The sequence below is a fragment of the Chaetodon auriga genome, chromosome 4, assembly GCF_051107435.1.
Source record: "Chaetodon auriga isolate fChaAug3 chromosome 4, fChaAug3.hap1, whole genome shotgun sequence".
Taxonomy (NCBI): domain Eukaryota; kingdom Metazoa; phylum Chordata; class Actinopteri; order Chaetodontiformes; family Chaetodontidae; genus Chaetodon; species Chaetodon auriga.
Genome location: NC_135077.1, coordinates 3,232,370 through 3,251,918, shown reverse-complemented (window position 1 = coordinate 3,251,918; position 19,549 = coordinate 3,232,370). Strand labels below are relative to the sequence as shown.

General features: G+C 42.1%; 3 protein-coding genes across 4 annotated transcripts; all 3 read left to right on the top strand.

The window, feature by feature from the left end:
• Positions 1-744: 744 nt before the first annotated feature.
• Positions 745-6,576, top strand: LOC143319644 (polymeric immunoglobulin receptor-like). Of its 2 annotated transcripts, XM_076728766.1 has the most exons (9): positions 745-812; positions 2,841-2,884; positions 3,116-3,442; positions 3,639-3,956; positions 4,197-4,496; positions 5,290-5,379; positions 5,604-5,708; positions 5,848-5,918; positions 6,167-6,576. In XM_076728766.1, the coding sequence occupies exons 2-9, from the start codon at positions 2,842-2,844 to the stop codon at positions 6,329-6,331; spliced, it is 1,419 nt and encodes a 472-aa protein (XP_076584881.1). In that variant the 5' UTR covers positions 745-812; position 2,841; the 3' UTR covers positions 6,332-6,576. The 2 variants fall into 2 exon arrangements, with proteins under 2 accessions (XP_076584881.1, XP_076584880.1); XM_076728765.1 differs by lacking the exon at positions 745-812 and having other exon boundaries at positions 2,604-2,884.
• A 10-nt stretch (positions 6,577-6,586) lies between these two features.
• On the top strand, positions 6,587-11,614 carry LOC143319646 (polymeric immunoglobulin receptor-like). The gene is made up of 7 exons (XM_076728767.1): positions 6,587-6,978; positions 7,295-7,624; positions 9,628-9,927; positions 10,216-10,305; positions 10,503-10,607; positions 10,727-10,797; positions 11,043-11,614. The coding sequence occupies exons 1-7, from the start codon at positions 6,918-6,920 to the stop codon at positions 11,205-11,207; spliced, it is 1,122 nt and encodes a 373-aa protein (XP_076584882.1). The 5' UTR covers positions 6,587-6,917; the 3' UTR covers positions 11,208-11,614.
• Positions 11,615-13,269: 1,655 nt separating this feature from the next.
• On the top strand, positions 13,270-17,049 carry tekt4 (tektin 4). Its single transcript, XM_076728842.1, has 7 exons — positions 13,270-13,825; positions 14,541-14,611; positions 14,742-14,885; positions 14,959-15,045; positions 15,149-15,284; positions 15,741-15,895; positions 15,973-17,049. Exons 1-7 carry the CDS (start codon positions 13,298-13,300, stop codon positions 16,184-16,186), a joined length of 1,335 nt encoding a protein of 444 aa, XP_076584957.1. The 5' UTR covers positions 13,270-13,297; the 3' UTR covers positions 16,187-17,049.
• Positions 17,050-19,549: the final 2,500 nt, after the last annotated feature.

Below are 19,549 nucleotides of genomic sequence, written 5' to 3'. Positions count from 1 at the left end.
GTAGTCAGCTGGTAGCCAAGCAGCTGATGAAGCGGCCACTGCTGGTGAGGCACAAATGAAGCAGCAGATTTAGTGCTTCACCGGAGCTGAAGCAATGTTTCGTACACTAACTTCAGGGCAAACGGTGTTGTCATCTCCCAGTCAAAATGAAAGCTACTGTTGGACGGGTGACTGAGGCCATACGAGGGCTTGATGGGTGGGGAGCTGACAGAAGAGGCGGATGTGTGAATGACCCTACAGGAGTGTATGTGCACCTCTCCCTCCGCCCGCTGTCAGCAGTTGTGTGTGTGACGCTTTCCCTCTTTCCTCAGGAAGACCAAGAATGTGTGGAATGTCCTCCCCCACACACATAGACACACACACACACACACACACACACACACACCTCCATGTGCAGAGACAGACTACTACAGAATCAACAATCATCCTTTCTTCGTTCTTTATAGCTGAGTAAGTATCTTTTTTTTTTTCATTGTTTTTGCTCGGCTCAGCTCGACTGGTCACTACTTGCTTTTGGTACCAGGTGCTTTTCTCCATTTTGTTTTCTGCAGACAGCATCCCCTCGGCACAGGCGGGACTCTTGAGGAGACGAGGTTGTCAAAATCAAAGCAGCAGAGGCTGAGATGTCCTGATAAGAGCGGGCATGAATTCGGCCAGCGAGGCGGGACTCGACAAAAAGATGAGTCTGGAAATATTAAAGATGTTCATAGATGTACAGATGCTGTTGGGAAATAACTGAAAGAAGAGGAACTTCTGGGTTCAGGCACTGGCTGAGCTGAACACAAACGCACGGAAACACTCCCACACAGCTGGTGTGTATGTAGCTGGCTTGCAGCTAACAAATTTGTGTTATTGAAAATTCACTTCACTGTCTGTCTAAACACAACTTTAGTCTCTGAGTATGGGTCAAGATCCAGAACCAGCAAGTAATTTGTGTGTTTTGTCAGACCCAAACACCAGTCACCTCTCAGGCTCCATGCTTTCAGTTGTAACGTAGCGTTGTGATGTAGTAGTCAGTCAGTTTGGAGAAGTAAAATGAATTTCTCTAAAGTGAATAAAGCTTAAGAATTCACATGCACAAGTGAGAAAGAGAAAGTAAGAGAGTAAGACATAGAGGGAGATATTAACACATAGCTTGAAGGTTTAAGATAGACCCAAGTCTTGAGAGGGTCACCTATATATAACAGCTCCTCCCCCATATGCACTAAGGCTTATGTGTGCGCGCGTGCGTGTGTTTGTCTTGGGTTGTAGCTTGAGAAGACCACAACACACGCGTCCTGCACACTGCCGACATGCAAGCAGGCCACACTGCAGAAACCCAACCCACCGCAGGAACACCCTAAACCCCTTGGCAACCCAACCTGGCAACAGCTCAGCTCGTCTTGGCATCCTCGCTAATTCGGGACACACTTATCCCTCTGCACAGGGGTCTTAATGCTAACCTTTCAGTGCGAGAGTGTGTGGGATATGGAAACAGTTTGTGCTGCAGTATGCGAGAGGCACAGCTGAGCGGTCAGCTGGAGTCGAGGGAATGGCTGAGCTCAGGGAAAATACAGGCACGCTTTCACCCACATATACTACCACTGGCATTTTATAATGCACCGGCCAGGGTGGGGCTTGTGGATTTAAGCGGTGGCACAATATTTTAGGTTGTAAGTATGTCTGGGTTCTACAGGGGGTCCAAAGTAAAATAACAAACAAACAAGAAAACACTGACATGATGAAGCGGAGAGAGAGAGATGTACTCAGTGAAGTTCACATACAGATTTAAACAGTTTCAACTGCAAATCTTATATTCCTGTTAGACTTTACTACTGGAACAATAACCGTAATAATCATTGACATTTTCAGTGTGAAGAGCAAACTGTTTTATTAAGTGACTAAATACAAGTTTTCACTGCTCCAATTCATGAGATGACTTTTAAAAGGTTTGCGGCTTGAGCTCTCGATGTCCTGTCAGACTCTATCGTCTGTTAATGGCCTGATGGCTGCGTGATGAATCTGTCTGGTGTGGACTCAGTGTGATGTAATATTGGATGTTAGTTGTTAGCACTGGTTTCAGAATTTAAAGCTGTGCAACTCTGCTGAAGGATCATGAGCATATTTGTCATGTTTTGCCAAAAAAAAAAAAAAAAAAAATTAAGCAGCTTGAAACAGCAGAGAAAACTGAAATTGTTGTGAAAACTTAAGCAAGGTTTTTCCTTTTACGTGTATTTGAACTTGTACTATTTGATGAGGAAGTTTCTGAAAGAACAGTATGTCGAAAACGAGATGGTCACCACTTGATTCTTATGTATTATGAATCAGACATATTCATGTGCTTTGAATCACTTTTTTTTCGGAAGTGCCAGTAATAGATGGAAATGAGCGAAAATGAGAGAAATATTTCTATCAAACAAGACAAAAGTTTAAATTATTTTAGCACAGGGCAGAGACCATATTATGATTGACATCAGATGATACTGTGAAGGTGCACCAAAGCACAGGATAGAGTGCCCCTCTGTGGCCACAATGTGAACACTTGATGACTGAATTTCTATTGCAAATTATCACTGTATAAACCAAAAGGAACTGTTCGTACTTGGCGCTAAATGGAGGAGAAATTGAATTCATGCAGTTATCAATTCACACCTACATAAACAAGTCAGTCATTCCAAAGTTTTCACAAGACAAAAATGAATGTGTGATGTGACTTTGTGAAGGCTGATGAGACACCGGTGATCTAAATGCAGAAGTGAGAGGGGGCAACATTTGCATGGTGGGCAGGAACATCTAGTGGGTGTAACAATATTAGACACATTTATTTTGTCTGACTTTTGCCTGACGTTTCATTTCAGTAGAATGAGGATGTGGAGCCTTCAAAACCTGCTGTTCGCGCTGTGCAGTAAGTTTCATTGATTACAGCTGACAGCTTTTATGTTTACATAAGATAAAAATCTGATATGATAAACATCACAACACATTCCAATGTACGGACTGTATATGATCAGCGACAAGGAGGCAACTGCAGAAAACTGAAGTTAAGAAGAAGTCATGTAAAGTTGTGCTGACGAATCATTTGCAGATGTTTTGTTAGTTTGTTTTTTCTGCTTTTCATGTCGTCTTCTCCTTGCAGTTTCTCTGAGCTGTGTGACCAGTGAAGTAGACTTGATCCATGTGTCTGGATACGAAAGGGGACAAGTTAACGTTTCTTGTCCCTATGGAGGGGGATATGAGTCGTATGAGAAGTACTTGTGCAAGAATGACTGTGGCAACCAGGATGTTCTCATTACAACAACAGAAGCGAAGAAGAACAAATACTCCATCCATGATGACAGACAGAAACGAGTCTTCACAACGACCATCTCTGATCTGAGGCGTGCGGATGCTGGGAAGTACTGGTGTGGGGTGACCAGGACTGGAAAGGATATCTACACTGAAGTAAGACTGGACATAGGACAAGGTAATTGAATAAACAAACAAATCCCAGAGCTGAATTTCCACATTGTCAAATAAAATCCATTGCATCATTATACCAACATAGACCTTGATGTTTAATTGCTGGTTGTCCCCATAATGCCTCTTTTACTCAGGTAAAGAATCTGAATACTTGCTCTATGTGTGCTTGTGACAGTCTCTAATGTTTATCTTACTGGCAGACACGTGCTGTGACCGATCCACCCGAGTCCAAAGCTATGAGGAAGGTTTAGTGTCGTTCAGTTGTTCATACGAGTCTCAGGACGAGAACAGCCTGAAGTACATCTGCAGAGGAAGTCAGACCTCCACATGTCTGCAGCAGGCAGTCATCACCTCTGACAGCCAACAAAACGGACAGTACAGCCTTACTGATGACAAGAGTTCGAGAAAATTCACAGTGACCATTAGCAGGTTGACCAAGAAGGACTCTGGGTTGTACCTTTGTGGTGTCCAGCACACTGGCCTGGATGTTTTCTCTGCTGTTGAACTGGAAGTCAAAGGTGAGAGATCATAGTTCTACCTTATCATAGTGTGGTGAACCATTGGATGACCAAATGTTTCTGAAACAGAGCTTTGATTTTACACTTACATACAATTGGTAAAAATATATCAGACATTTGAGGGAAAGCCTAACCATGCACATCCGTTTCTAATCTCACCTGAAAACAGGCTGCAAACTGTATAACTGTGTAACTCAGTTCACTTTAGAAAGTTTGCTGAAACCTCCTTCTGTTTGACAGAGTGGTGCTGTGTGAAGTCAGTCAAACTGAGCGGCACTGTGGGACGTCCACTAACTATGAAGTGCCCCTATCCACCTCAACACAGGGAGAACAGGAAGTTCCTCTGCAAGGGAGACCACCGCAACAACTGTACAGACATGGTGAAGAGTCAAAGCAGGTTCACGCTGCAGGATGACGCCTCTCTCAGCTCTTTCTTGGTGACGATCACAGAGATGGAAGCAGGTGATGCTGGGACATACTGGTGTGGTTCAGACTCACAGTGGAGAGCTGGAAACTACACCAAGATTCATCTGTCAGTAGGTAAGATTATGAGAAGAGCAGCAGATGGTGAACACAGCTCAGCATGTAACTCTAAATCTGAAATTATGAGAATTCGAATCATAGCAAAGCTGCCTGTATGTCCCATCAAGGACACTGTACACAGTGTTTTTAAACATCACTTTCTTTTAATGCAAATTCAATGCAACACTCTGCAAAGTGTGGTTAGCAGCTGTAATCTTTATATTGTTCATCACTGTAGTGTAGCATTCTACTATTTGCATGAAACATAAAGTATGCTGGAGGCATGTCATCAGTGTTGCAGGTATTTGGTCATGAATCAAAGAAAAGCAAGCAAATAGAAAATTTGACCCAATAATGACAGTAGATGAAAAGTCATGGCATCAGTAAAGTTATTATATTTTATCTTGAGGGGAAGATCAATGTCTGTAAAACTGCATCCCCCAACAGCTGTTGAGACATTTGACAAAAAACAAAAGTCAGCCTTAAGGTGGCGCCAGAAGTAAAGTCAGGGGGATCGTCAAAGTGACGAAGGTTTATCAAACCATAAATGTCTGTTTAAAAATGTTGTGCCAATCCACGAAGTGGATTCTGAGATCTTTCGCTGCATGTGTGACATTTTTGACCTGCTGGCTCTGAGAACCATGAAAATCTTTAAATGTCACAGCAATCATCCAATAGTTGGTGAGATATGGGCCAAGTTGGTGGACTGACCAACTGACCAACACACACTGCTGGCCCCAGAGGGCCACTGCTAGCCGTTCTAAAAACATGAATATTTGCCACGTGTACTAAGAAACCTTTTCTCTGACAGTCTTTCCACAGCAGATCACCACTGTGATGCCTCCCATCAGTGAACCTGCCGGCTCACAATCAACACATATGCCTGGCAAACATGTCAAGGGTACGTGTGTGCGTGTGTGCGTGTGTGTGCGCTAAAACAGTTGTGCTAAAACACACACCAGCCGGTCGTGAAAAGGGAACATGAATACACCAAACGACGTGAGGCCACAGATTTTTAGTGCTACGTCTTTGAAATTGTGAGAAGAGATGTGTGAGGCACATGCTGCTGATGTGTGTTTAGAGGAAGTGTGTATTTTTAATCTTTTTATTTTTTTTTGTGTCCAGATGCAGCACCACTTCACTCTGTGGTTTTCATTGTGCCTGCTGCGCTGCTCATACTGACATTTGCCCTGGTCATAGTTTATAGATACAAGTGTCACAAACTGCAAGGTATGTTTTCCAGAACAAATTCATGCACAGAACCATGCACACACACACACACACACACACACACACACACACACACACACACACACATAAATGCATGCAAACAAATAGTGTAACTATTTCTTTTGCTGCATGTTTCCAGGAGCTGAAGTCAACATGAACAGAAACCACAGCAAGGCTGCAGAAGCAGAGGAAGTGATGAGCGTCACAGATGTAAGTAAAAAATAAATAAATGTCCGGAGCCTTGCTAGCGGACACAAGAAGCCGCAATGTTCACGAACATGAATTACCTTGAACAAACTTCACAGCGTCTGACCTGACAATGCAAAGATGTGATGCTCTGGACCAAAGTGCTGAGCAAAGTCAAGAGATGAGCTTAACGACATGAGTTGTGCTCTGTGTAACGCTGCCCTCTTATCCATTTATTTTTGTTGATTTTTTTTTTTTTTTTTTTTTTTCAGATTTATGAAAATCATGACGTTGTAGTGAGGTCAAAGCAGAGGACCTCCAAATGGCAGCGCACCAGTGACCACTATGAAGATGCAGGTGAAGACTGTGTGTACCAAAACTTGTCCACAACAGAAGACATCTACTGCAATCAAATTAGCACTAAAGCTAAAAGATGAGCAGCATGAATATCTGTGATCACAGCTTGTATTTTTAAGTCATACTTTTATTCAAATGATCCTGTTTGCTTTGTCTCAATGAACAGCTGACCAACACATAATCATGAAGCACTGCGGTCCAGCCTTTTCATTGTCCGGCTGAACACTACAGGAATATGATTATTTGTACAGATTTGCTTTTAACTTTATGCTCACTATGAATACTTATTGTTAATTAAACAAACTGTTTAACACATCTATTCTGATTCCCTCGGTTATTGTTTTGCACACCCATATTCTGCGAAACCTGCCCTACTCTGCCTCTGATTGGGTCTGACCCTGACATTTTTCTCTAACCCTCACCATCTAACCGCTAACCGTAACCAAGCTCACTGGTCCTGCGTGGTCGCTGAGCTGGGGCAGCCTGCTGACACATATTATGGGCATAAGATAAACCTGCACAATATTTCGAACAGTACACTGCTGATTGTGTGAAACAAAGAATTCACGCCTTCCCGCAGGGTTGCTGACCAGGCGTCATATCTAACAAGTCAGGCGTGAGAATGTCTTGCATCAGTTGTTAAAGGACACATCAGCTACAGTCTAAATGTGTCTTTACAGTAACATGAAGATGTGGAGCCTTCGAAACCTGCTGTTCATCCTTTACAGTAAGTTTATTTGCTTTTATGAAAATCATCTAAATGCAAATGCCAGAGGTCTGGATTAACTTGGACGTGCTCTGTGACGATCCTTTTCTCTAACACAGCTGGCATTAATGTCTACATGTAAAACTAAAAATAAAAACAATCATCATATATAATAACCGGTGTGCTCTGAGAATCAAATAAATGGTTAATTTCTGTTCATTTCTCTTGCAAATGAAAGTTTAAAAGAGTGAAAATTGCCATGAACGATGACATCACAGCAGACTTAAATCAATCTTAAATCAACCGTTGTTCATTTCATATTGTCGTCCCTCTGCAGTTATTCTCAGATGTGTGAGGTACGCAGCAGCGGTGATCCATGTGTCTGGATATGAAGGGAGACAGGTGACTTTTTCCTGCCCCTATGAAAACAAACACAGGTCTCATGAGAAGTACCTGTGCAAGCATGACTGTGGAGACAACGATGTTCTGATCAGGACTACAGAAGCAAGGAAGAACAAATACTCCATCTATGATCAGAAAGAGGAAAACACCTTCACAGTGACCATCTCTGATCTTCGTAATACGGATGCTGGGATATACTGGTGTGGGGTGAGCGTGTTTGGTTTTGATCACTATCCCACTAAAATCGAAGTGGAAGTGCGGCCAGGTAAATAAACAAGGAAATCTGCATCACTTCTTGATGCCAGCGTTCTATGAATATCCGTGTTGTATTGCTGTAAATCACATCACTACGTAATGTGGTAGATAAGTTTACCAATCGTTCTGACTGTTAGCTAGAATTCAAATGATCAGATCGTGTTGGTTTCCATCCTGATCTGGACCTCACTCTTGGAGTCTATCACATATGCCTCATAGCTACACATTAAGCACACTTCAGTCCAATACAACACTGTACAAAGCGTTTTTATTTCTATCTGTTATACAGTTCATCCTCTACTTACTGATTACTTTTTTGTATCTGTATAGACTTGATTTATTTTGATTTACAGGTGTGTAGTTTTGCCCATATTTATAACATTTGTTCCGATGCTTGCTCCATCTTTTATCCTTTTATCCTAACTGCTCTCGAGGAGTGTTATCTGATCTCGTCATGGCTTGTCATAAGGCAGGGTTGATGGTAGTGGTACGTCGTCCCTTGTCTCCATCTCGTACAGACGCAGTGCTGTGTCAGTCTCTTCAACCTGTGAACAGGACACACTGTGTCTGAGCCGATTCAGTGTGTGTACCAGTTCTGTGTTTCCACAGAAACTGAACTGGATCTGTGAAGTCATGAATGGGGTCACTTTGGGTGGACACTGTAGATACTTTGCAATGTGTATCTGTTACAATCCAGCAGTAATGCAACATTTAAGGATGTCAACCTCCATAAAACTCAACAGAAGAAGAAGACGGCAGCAGCTGTCACTGTTCATCAACACACATTTCTCGCCTACACGTGTTTCTTGTCGACACGTTTGACCAAATGAAGTAACATCCTGTCATAGTTGTTGAGAAGCAACAGTCATTCAGCAGCTGCTTTGGTGTTCCACCACTTACAAAGAAATGTCAGTCCAAACCAGAGCAAAAGAAAAGACGTTTCTTTGAAAAGTGGCCCCAAGGTGTGAAGCTACCGATGACCACGCTGAAACGTGGCACAAGCTATTGCTAACAAACAAGCTAGTCATTGTGAAAAGTGTAATCACGCAAATGCTAAATGGTGAATCAAGTTGACTGAAGTTGAAGTTGACTGAAGAGCAGCAGCGAGCTCTGTGGAATGTTTTTCTGCAGGCTTTTCATACGGCTAAACGTGCGTCTGATGTCTTCCTGTGCTGAGGATTTGGGGTTCTTGAAGTCTTTTCTATTTCAAAACAACCACATATGGATGCAGATTCAAACACAGTACTTTTATTACAATGAACAACCTTTATAACTGTTTTAGTCGCCTGATTCAAGATTGCATCACTGTTAATATCATATTTGCTGTTTGTGTGCTTTGGGAAAATAATGCAAAAGCGATAATAGGAGAAAATAACAAAACGTCCAATAACTCAAAAGCTGCTCCCGTGGAAAGGCTATCTTATATTAATCTACTTAAAGTGACCGTATAAATAATAACAAAAGATAATATAAGAGAAGATAAGACTTTATTGATCCCACACTGGGGAAATGAAGTCGTTACAGCCAGCAGGTCTTACAAAAGCAAAAACAATGGCACAGAAGGGTCAAGATAAAAAGGTATACAGGATATGGAATAGAAAATCAACTATATATGTACATAATGTACATTTAATGTACATTATGTACCCAATTTCATACGGGGAAGGTTTTATCCACTATCCACTGTTATGGACACTCTTTTGCTGACTTCTGTGACCAAAGTCATGAGACGACTGATGCATTGATTGTGCAAAAAACTTCTGACAAAGTTTTAAAAAGACTTCCAGTTTCGATTGGACTGAGGTTGAGGAACTATGAACCACAGCTTTCCCAACTCGTGTCCCACTATGGACCTTTTGCATAATTCCACATCTCTCTCTCTCCCCTCATGTCCTGCCATCTCTCTTCTCTCCACTGTGATATAAAGGCAGAGAAAGATAAACGAGGTCCAAACATTGGATGATAGCAGTTATTATTATCATTATTTTGCTGAAACCTCCTTCTGTTTGACAGAGTGGTGCTGTGTGAAGTCAGTCAAACTGAGCGGCACTGTGGGACGTCCAGTAACTATGAAGTGCCCCTATCCACCTCAACACAGGGAGAACAAGAAGTTCCTCTGCAAGGGAGACCACCGCAACAACTGTACAGACGTGGTGAAGAGTCAAAGCAGGTTCACGCTGCAGGATGACGCCTCTCTCAGCTCTTTCTTGGTGACGATCACAGAGATGGAAGCAGGTGATGCTGGGACATACTGGTGTGGTTCAGACTCACAGTGGAGACGTGCAGACTACACCAAGATTCATCTGTCAGTAGGTAAGATTATGAGAAGAGCAGCAGATGGTGAACACAGCTCAGCATGTAACTCTAAATCTGAAATCATGAGAACTCAAATCACAGTAAAGCTGCCTGTTTATCCCATCAAGGACACTGTACACAGTGTTTTCAAACATCACTTTCTTTTCATGTAAAACTCTTCATCAGGTTAAAGATGAAGGAAGTGTGGTTTGTAGAGTGTGGTTAACAGCTCTAATGCTTACATTGTTCATCACTGTAGTGTAGCATTCAAATATTTGCATGAAACGGAAACCTTTTCTCTGACAGTCTTTCCACAGCAGATCACCACTGTGATGCCTCCCATCAGTGAACCTACCAGCTCACAATCAACACATATGCCTGGCGAACATGTCAAGGGTACGTGTGTGCATGTGTGTGCTCATGTGTTGAACCACATGTGGTAAACACACACTAGCCAGCCATGAAATGGGAACACGAATACACCACAGATCAAATTTTCAGTGCTACTTCTTTGAGATTGTGAGAAGAGATGTGTGAGGCACATGCTGCTGATGTATTTTTAGAGGAAGTGTGTGGTTTTTTTTTGTGTCCAGATGCAGCACCTCTTCACTCTGTGGTTTTCATTGTGCCTGCTGCGCTGCTCATACTGACATTTGCCCTGGTCATAGTTTATAGATACAAGTGTCACAAAGTGCAAGGTATGTTTTCCAGAACAAATTCATGCACAGAACCATGCGCGCACACACACACACACACACACACACATAAATGCATGCAAACAAATAGTGTAACTATTTCTTTTGCTGCATGTTTCCAGGAGCTGAAGTCAACATGAACAGAGACCACAGCAAGGCTGCAGAAGCAGAGGAAGTGATGAGCGTCACAGATGTAAGTAAAAAATAAATAAATGTCCGGAGCCTTGTTAGCGGACACAAGAAGCCGCAATGTTCACAAACATGACTTACCTTGAACAAACTTCACAGCGTCTGACCTGACAATGCAAAGATGTGATGGTCTGGACCAAAGTGCTGAGCAAAGTCAAGAGACGAGCTTAACGACATGAGTTGTGCTCTGTGTAACGCTGCCCTCTTATCCATTTATTTTGTTGATTTTTTTTTCTTTTTTTTTTTCAGATTTATGAAAATCATGACGTTGTAGTGAGGTCAAAGCAGAGGACCTCAAAATGGCAGCGCACCAATGACCACTATGAAGATGCAGGTGAAGACTGTGTGTACCAAAACTTGTCCACAACAGAAGACATCTACTGCAATCAAATTAGCACTAAAGCTAAAAGATGAGCAGCATGAATATCTGTGATCACAGCTTGTATTTTCAAGTCACACTTTTATTCAAATGATCCTGTTTGTTTTGTCTCAATGAACAGCTGACCAACACATAATCATGAAGCACTGCGGTCCAGCCTTTTCATTGTCCGGCTGAACACTACAGGAATATGTTTATTTGTACAGATTTGCTTTTAACTTTATGCTCACTATGAATACTTATTGTTAATTAAACAAACTGTTTAAGACATCTGCCCCCCTTACAAGAAATGGAGGACAACCATTTCCGCTAAAAATCATGATTAATTTACACTATGTACCTTCAGTAAATAATAAGAGTAAAGTAATAAATAGACAAAACCCAGAAAAGCCAGATTTTACAGACCAGTCTTTGTTTGTTTGTATTGTTTTTTGCTTTCTATAAATGGGATGTAAACAAAGTATAACCAAATTGTCAGCGGCCGTCAGTTCCATACTTCTGATGAACTTGAATAAAGTGGAAAGTAACTGAATAGATTTACTCAAGTACTAGACTTCAGTCTGATGTAACTTTGTGCTTCCACTCCACTACATTTCAGAGGGAAATATTAGACTTTTATTCCACCACATTTAGCCTATTTGTATAAAATAAAAATACTGGTTACTTTTCAGATTAAAATGTTACATTAAATACATATGATCAGTTTATAAAACACTGTTAAGATTGACAGAATATAATGTAGCTAAAACTAGCTCCACCTTGACCAGCTGCAACAGTTAAAAGGTTCTTACACGCTGATTCATCAGTGCTAACAATGTAATGATGCCATCTATAATAATACATCAGTTTTGATACTTTAAGTATATTTTGCTGATAAAAAAATTTACTTTTGATCATTGGGCAGACAGTTGTGTCCAAAGCCATGTACAAATGACTCCAATCCAGCACTCAGCGCTACGTTTCCCCTGACACAAGGACCAATTGCATTGGCGTAAAGCAGCGTAACACATGAGTCCTTGGCAAGTTAAGTTCAGTAATCTTTTCCACACCGAGGGATCATACAGGAGAGGAGCTGGGACTGAGATCTTCTACCTCACCGTGACAGCAGACTGCAGTAATACTATTAGCAGTCTTAATACAATCATGCAAGTGCAACATACAAACACACACGGTTTAAAAAGCACGAAAATCACTCCATTAGCCAGCAATGCAGTGACAGTTAGGACGTGAGAGTGTATTGATTTCTAATGCCACATTTAGATGTTTCTATTCAATGCGTTATTCACGGTCCACAATAAAGTCATGTTTTTTAATAAAAATATCTTAGTTTGGAGGCTTTTCCAACCAAATATTCACATAGATGACTGTTTGTGATTAAATCAACAAATATGTATGTTTCTGCCACCCTCTTAATAATGTGACGCGAGGGTTCAATGTGTGGCGGTTGGATCACTCTTGTTGGAAATAAACAGCAGGATGGAGATGGATACTTTCTCAGGCAGCACTTGACTGGTATCCACACTTCAGCAGGTCCACAACAACCACATTTCCCCAGTTACACTTCCTTGTTAGGAGTCACATGTCTGCTATCAAACCAATGAGAAGCTAGAAGGACGGACGCTGAGGTAAATGTGTGTGAGACTTAAAAAGGCAGATCCAGTAAATTATTGAACTGTTTTTAACAACGCTGCTGTAAATATTGTAAATAATACTTTTAAACATAAATGTGTAAATAGTTAACTGTACAAACAGGGGAAATATATTTTTAACAAATCACTAAAATAGATGAATTAACTTAACTTGTAAATCTTACAATAGCAGTGTGATAGTTCTCTCCTGTTATTGGTCTCATCTGAGTTTCAGTGGTCCTCAGATGTGTTTTTCATTGTTAAATATTCTACAGTGTGTGTTACACTGTTTACGGACTGACATGACTTCAGCTCAGCTCGTTTCATCATTAGTCACCTGAGCTGCTGTTGTTTGAACGGCTCCTGCCAACATGTGTAACCAAGCAACACCCGACAAACACACACCTGCGGTGAAAACTGTGCATCACTGATGCTGCTGTTCGTTTAGGCTCTAATCTGCTACGTTTACGTTTATTTGTCCTTGAACCTGCCGGGAAATGAGCTCTGAGGTTTTAGTGTCAAGGCCACACTATGACAGCAGAGCTGTGGCTCAGGGGGTCCCGGAGAGAGAGCCTCACGTCGATCCGGAGGTCCCGCAGCCGTCCTCGGGCTCAGCCACAGCGGGGTACCGCTCCGCTAAATACACCCCGGCTGAGTGGTTTTCCAACTACCACAGCATCCTCCAACACGCCGGCACCGACCTCCACGCAGCCCGGAGCATCCAGAGAGAGTCCAAAACTCTGTACCAGGACACCGAGGAGGTCACTTTGAAGACCCAGGCCGACGGGACATGTCTTCTGGGAGAGAGACTACAAGAGATCCACTTCTGGAGGTCTGAGCTGCAGCGGCACATCGAGCGGCTGCTGGCCGACACGGAGTCCCTGCTGGCGCTGAAGAAGAGGCTGGAGAAGGCGCTGGACGCCACCGAGGCTCCGTACACCATCTCCACCGATAATCTGAACTGCAGGGCCAGAAGACCGGGACCAGACCTGGTCCGGGACGCGGTGGAGGTCGAACTGTTAAAGGTAACCACTGGCTTTATAATACAGTTAAAGTTGTGTACAGTCAAACGCTGTGAAAGTGGCGACAAAACATCACTGATTCAAATATAATAATTTAAGATGTTAATGGTCAGTGATGCACGCATAAAATAATAGAGAGCCTAATTTATAATTGATATGATATTGAATATACAGCAAATATTTCCACAGAATAAAAGTAAAGCAATTAAAAGTCAACGTCTGTAGTAAAGTTAACAAAATGAACAAGTTAATTATGGTTTTCTACAGGGGTCAACAGCACTGACCCACTGATACTCATCAATGGGATACTTAAGGAATGGACACATCAAAACTTAATGATGGAACTGTAGTTTTTCAAATGGAAATGAAAAAGCTCCAACAATAAGTTGATTAATAGATTAGTCAGTCAAATGAAAATCATTATTTTATCCTCTTTGATAATAAATCATTTCAAATCCATTTTCAAGCAAAAATACCATTTATTTCAGCTTCTCAAATGTTTGAATTTGCAGCTTTTCCTTCTCTTAAATTGTATTAAACTGTCCAAGTAGTTTCAACAAGCATTTTACTTGTTTCTGATGAACTGATGATTCAGTTGCACTTTTACAGTAATATTCTCAGAATCAAGCATCTCGTAGTGGATTCAGTGTAACAGTAAAGCAGCCAGCAGAGGGCTCAATGTGACGAATGACACCGAGTTTGATTGAGTGTTTTGTAGGAAGTGGACCTGATCAGGAGCATCCAGGCTCTTCTGAAGAGGACCACAGCTCAGGTTGTGAGTCAGATCAAGTGAGTGTCACAACCTGCGAGTAAAATCTCCTGTTTAATGTGAAACTCTGACATCCCAGAACTGAATCATCTGGTGTGTGTGTGTGTGTGTGTGTGTGTGTGTGTGTGTGTGTGTGTGTGTGTGTGTCAGGATGAACAGAGCGGCCAAACAGACCTTGGAGTTGGACTGGTCTGATAAATACCTTGCCTACAACTTTGACGTCCACAGTGGAAGATACAGTAACATGAGCCCAGACACACAGCACCACGCCAGCTCAGCCGCCGTGCAGGACCAGTGAGTGTGTGTGTGTTTTCAAAACTTAGAAATACATTCAATCAATTTACCATTAACCTCTGGTCTGCTGCAGGGTGTGTAACAGCACATTGTGGACAAAGTTTACACAGGACAACCTGTCCAAAGCCATGCAGGAAGAACAGGCAACCAACAGCCTCAGGTCAGAACCAGGCTGAGCTCGGGCTGATGGAGGCTAAATACGACAATGTGACGCCTCATTGAAAGCGTTCAGTGAACGTAGTGATGCCATGTGTGTGTATCAGACTGCTGGTGGAGCAAGTGCTGCGGGACACCACTGAGGACCTGAGAGCCCAGTGCTCCTGTGTGGACCGAGCCTTCAGCCAGCGCTGTGCGGAGCTGATCGAGGCCAAGACCCAGCTGGAGATGAAGCTCGCACAGGTAGACAGACAGACCGACAAACAGGAAGTACTCAGGTCCTTTACTTCAGTAAAAGTACAAATGCCACGCTGTGAAAATACTCTGTTACAAGTTAGAGTTCGGCAGGGAAAGTACTCAAGGCAGACAAATGTCACCTGTGACTCTTATATCATTTTGGCAAGGACTTACATGCTTCTGTCAATCAGCTAATCAATTAATCAACTAATCATTTCAGCCTTGCTTGTGTAAATTGTCAGGTATAACAACACATCATATTTTAGAAGCTCCTCATGGGTTTTTTTTTATGTAAAAATCACAATTTGTAAAGTAACTAGTAATTAAAGCTGTCAGATAACTGCATTGCAGTAAAATCTACAATCTTCCCTCTGAGACCTAGAAGCAGAAAGTAGCATGAACAGAAAGTACTCATGTAAATCTACTTAGCTTAGTTCATCTATCGTATGATCATGTGTGTAGATCTTGGAGCAGATCGGGGCCCAGGAGAGGAACATTGTGGCTCTACAGCAGGCCATCCACAACAAAGAGGCTCCACTGAGAGTCGCTCAGTCCAGACTTTACCTCCGCTCCCTCAGGCCCAACATGGAGCTCTGCAGAGATCAACCCCAGCTCAGGTACACCCTGTCCCATTTCAGCCTAACGCTCTACCTCCGTTCTCTCTCTTCATTGTCTTTGCTTCCTGTGTCTGTAGTTTGGAAGGGGAGGTGAGGCAGATTGATGCCACTCTGGAGTCCCTGCACCAGCAGCTGAGTGAGGCCAGAGGCTCCCTGTCCCACCTGGAGGAGTCACGCGTTACTCTTGAGAAGGACATTAACTGTAAAACCCACTCCCTGTTCATCGAGAGGCAGAAATGCATGACTCACCGTGAACGATACCCCACGATCTCCACACTGTCAGGATACTGAAGATGCTGACTCTGAGGATTGTGTGGATTTAGATTTAGTTTTGCTGTTTTTCTAAGTTTGAAATCTTGAATTGTTTTGTCTCTTTGTTGTGCTGTGATGTAAGGATCGGTAAGATATTATGTGAAACTCAGTGGTAAAGAATATATTTAATAGCATTTCAGTTCATCAGATGGTTAGAAACTTACAGCCAATGACAGTTTGCTGAAGTCATTTTCACATCCCCCATCATGTAAAACAGGGATGCTTTGATGCTTAATGAAAAGGTCAATCAAAAAGCAATAAAAAAGCATTTATCCAAAGCTTCTTACAAACGTTAAATGAGCTGTTAATCCAACACCAGTACAGCATACAGCTTACATGCATACTGCACATCAACAATCTGGTAATTATATGACAAATAGTCATAGGACATTCTAACCTTGCATTTCATCAGACAGTGAGAAAGTTGGAGCACAGCTGTACATTAAAAAGTGCAGGCTGATGATTAATTGAAATGATACAAACAGGATATTTTAAGGGACAAATGTGACTGTAAAAATGCAAAGTTTGACCACAGTCGTGCACACTGCTCAATTTATCTGGGGCCTGTTGTGTCTGATTACAGTAGATAGAAGAGAAATAGGAGAGGACAGTTACGCTGATGCGAAGTGACTCATGCTCTCATGCTGAAGTAACGTGGCACATTTTTCATGATCTTCTGACAAGGCATTCAACCATGTGTGCAATAATCTTTAGGAAGGCTGTATTTAGGCACAACAGTGCTATGTAATGTTTATGGACCAGTGTCAGTGCTGTGGAGTGTGGAGAAAAGCATGCCATTACATGTGCTGTACGTGAGGGAAGCATAACTTTCAGTATGCATCAGGGAGTAGCTTTGTGCCTTCTTCTCATTTTCATTCTTATATTCTCCTCATTTGGATGACATTTCTTTGGGCAGCACGACAGCGCGAGGCAGAGCATGATGACAGCGGGTGTCCGATGCCAAAAGCATGACTTGGCAAGTGGTTGGTCCACACAGCCATCTATAGAGCCATGCTAGCTTAAAAAAAAGTGTGTTCTTAACCTTTTCGGCACACTGCAGTATCATTTACTGAGCATGTTCATGGTTTCACAGGTATAAACTTAATTCACATTGATTAGTTTGATTGACAAAACATGAATTTTGTGTTTCTGTTCATGCTGACTTCAGATCCTGGAGCAGCACAGAAAAAACAAATGGCATGGCAGTGTCTTTGTGTGTGTGCTGTCTACATCCAGTTTCACTTCAGTCTTGATGTCCTTCATGAGTCTGGTCACTGCAGCATCTGTGTGACTCAGATTAGAGGCTGTGAAGACATGTTTCTCTCCGTGTTTCTCTCTTTCATCATGGATGGAGCACTTGTCCTTCTTTGCTTCTGTCGTCTTAAAGAGAACATCATCACAGCCTCAGTCATTCTTACACAGATACTTCTCATAGGATTCAGAACTTACTGCTGAACAGGATGAACAGCAGACTCTGCATCTTCATGTTACTGCAAGCAAGTGTAGAAATACAGCTGCTGCAAGTTGTGGTTAATATTACATCTACATGTGGGTGTTATAGCTAACACCATGAAGGTATCATCTCTCATTTGTATATTTAACATCCTGACCAGAGGATCGCACTTTGGACAGATGAACAGTTTGTTCTCATGTCCTGTGAACTCAAGAATTACAGACAATGTATAATGTGTGTGTGTGTGTGTGGGGGGGGGGGGGGGGGGGGGGGGGGGGGTAATCTTAACTCATGGACTAAAACTCTGAGTAACTCTGCCTCTGCTGCATCAAATTATATTTTTCATAATTTACCATAATCCATAAGTCCAGCACCTTTACAAAAGAGCACTAATAGAGCAAAGTGCTGGAGCACTCTTTGAATGTACGATGTTCAGCATTGTCTCGATTTGTCTGCTCTGAGCTCGTGTATTGATTGTCAAATTAATTTGTGAATATTCCTTATTCGCTTGTGTTCAATAATGTCGGTTTGTCTCTTGCCTATCTGTTCCATCTGTATGTCATGCTGTGTGTGTAATGTGATGATTTACTCCACTAGAGGAAGCTGTTGAGCTTCAGTAACTCCTCTCATCGCCTGACGACAGTGAGCTGTCTTCACAACAAAAGCAACATAAAAATCTAGTGTAGAATATTTGATACATAAACACCTACACACTCACACATCAAGACTTTACTCTAAGTTTCATATTTGTTTCCTAGATATTGATATTGATATGAATATGAAATTAGTTTTGAATACCAGCTGTCTGTTTGTGTTTTCTCTGAAGAAGAAGGTCAATGAAGATCAATAAAGCGTTCCAACGACAGAGCATTGGAAACACAGCCCTAATCTTAATTTACTGGGGCTTTTTCTTTATGACACATTCAGCTTCACTTCATTGACTGTTAAAGCACTGTAGCCTCATCTTCAGCAGTATGTGCTCTTCTTCATTTCAGCATGGAGCCTCCATCCGGCTCTATTCTTAGAGAGAGCTCCCTTCAAGTGAGGAGGTGCCACGACTGAGGTTGTTATGAAACTGAACTTTATGCAAAGAGAAAGAGTTCAGACAGGCAGCTCTGTCCTTACATAGTATTTATTTCATGACACCACTAACTGTGGGCATGGGATGGTGCCAGTGCTGTGTGTGTGTGTGTGTGTGTGTGTGTGTGTGTGTGTGTGTGTGTGTGTGTGTGTCTGTATGTGTATGTGTGCATATGATTTTACCATTGTGTGGGATAATGCACGCCCTCTGTCTTTCAGACATCAGAGGGGAAAGTGATTTTTCCTTTTTTACATTAAGGGTACAATAAGATGAGACTGAGGATTGGGTAAAACGTTGATACACAGCTTTCCATCCCCAAACAATAAACTAAGTGTGTGACATATGGAGAGAGAAAAGAGAGAGATCCTCCAGTCAAATCACTGTCTTTCATAAGTTGAGCTCACGTGTCTCGTGGTATCCGGACCATGTGACCGTCCCGTGAGAAAGAGGCTGATTTGAACTACCTGCTGCAGAATGGCGACACGTTGTGTGAGGAAAAAAAACAAGTGTTAACAAGTCTGCGTCTGGATGCACAAATTATCCCCAAATCATCTCAATCTCTGTCGTCTGATTTGACAACTGGAGAAAAAAAAAAATCATGTATTATGTTTTGAATGCCTCTCCCCAGTGTTTTCATTGATTTCCATGGTTGCTTTTCATTTTGCACATTTTCTTTGATATATGATGGAAAGGACAAATGTGACCCCATGAAAAGGAGAAAAAAAGAGTTGTATAAATAAAGAAAATGGGAGGGTTGGATGAAGTGGCAGATCTGAGGGAGTGACAGAAAATGAAGGAGGGAGGGAAA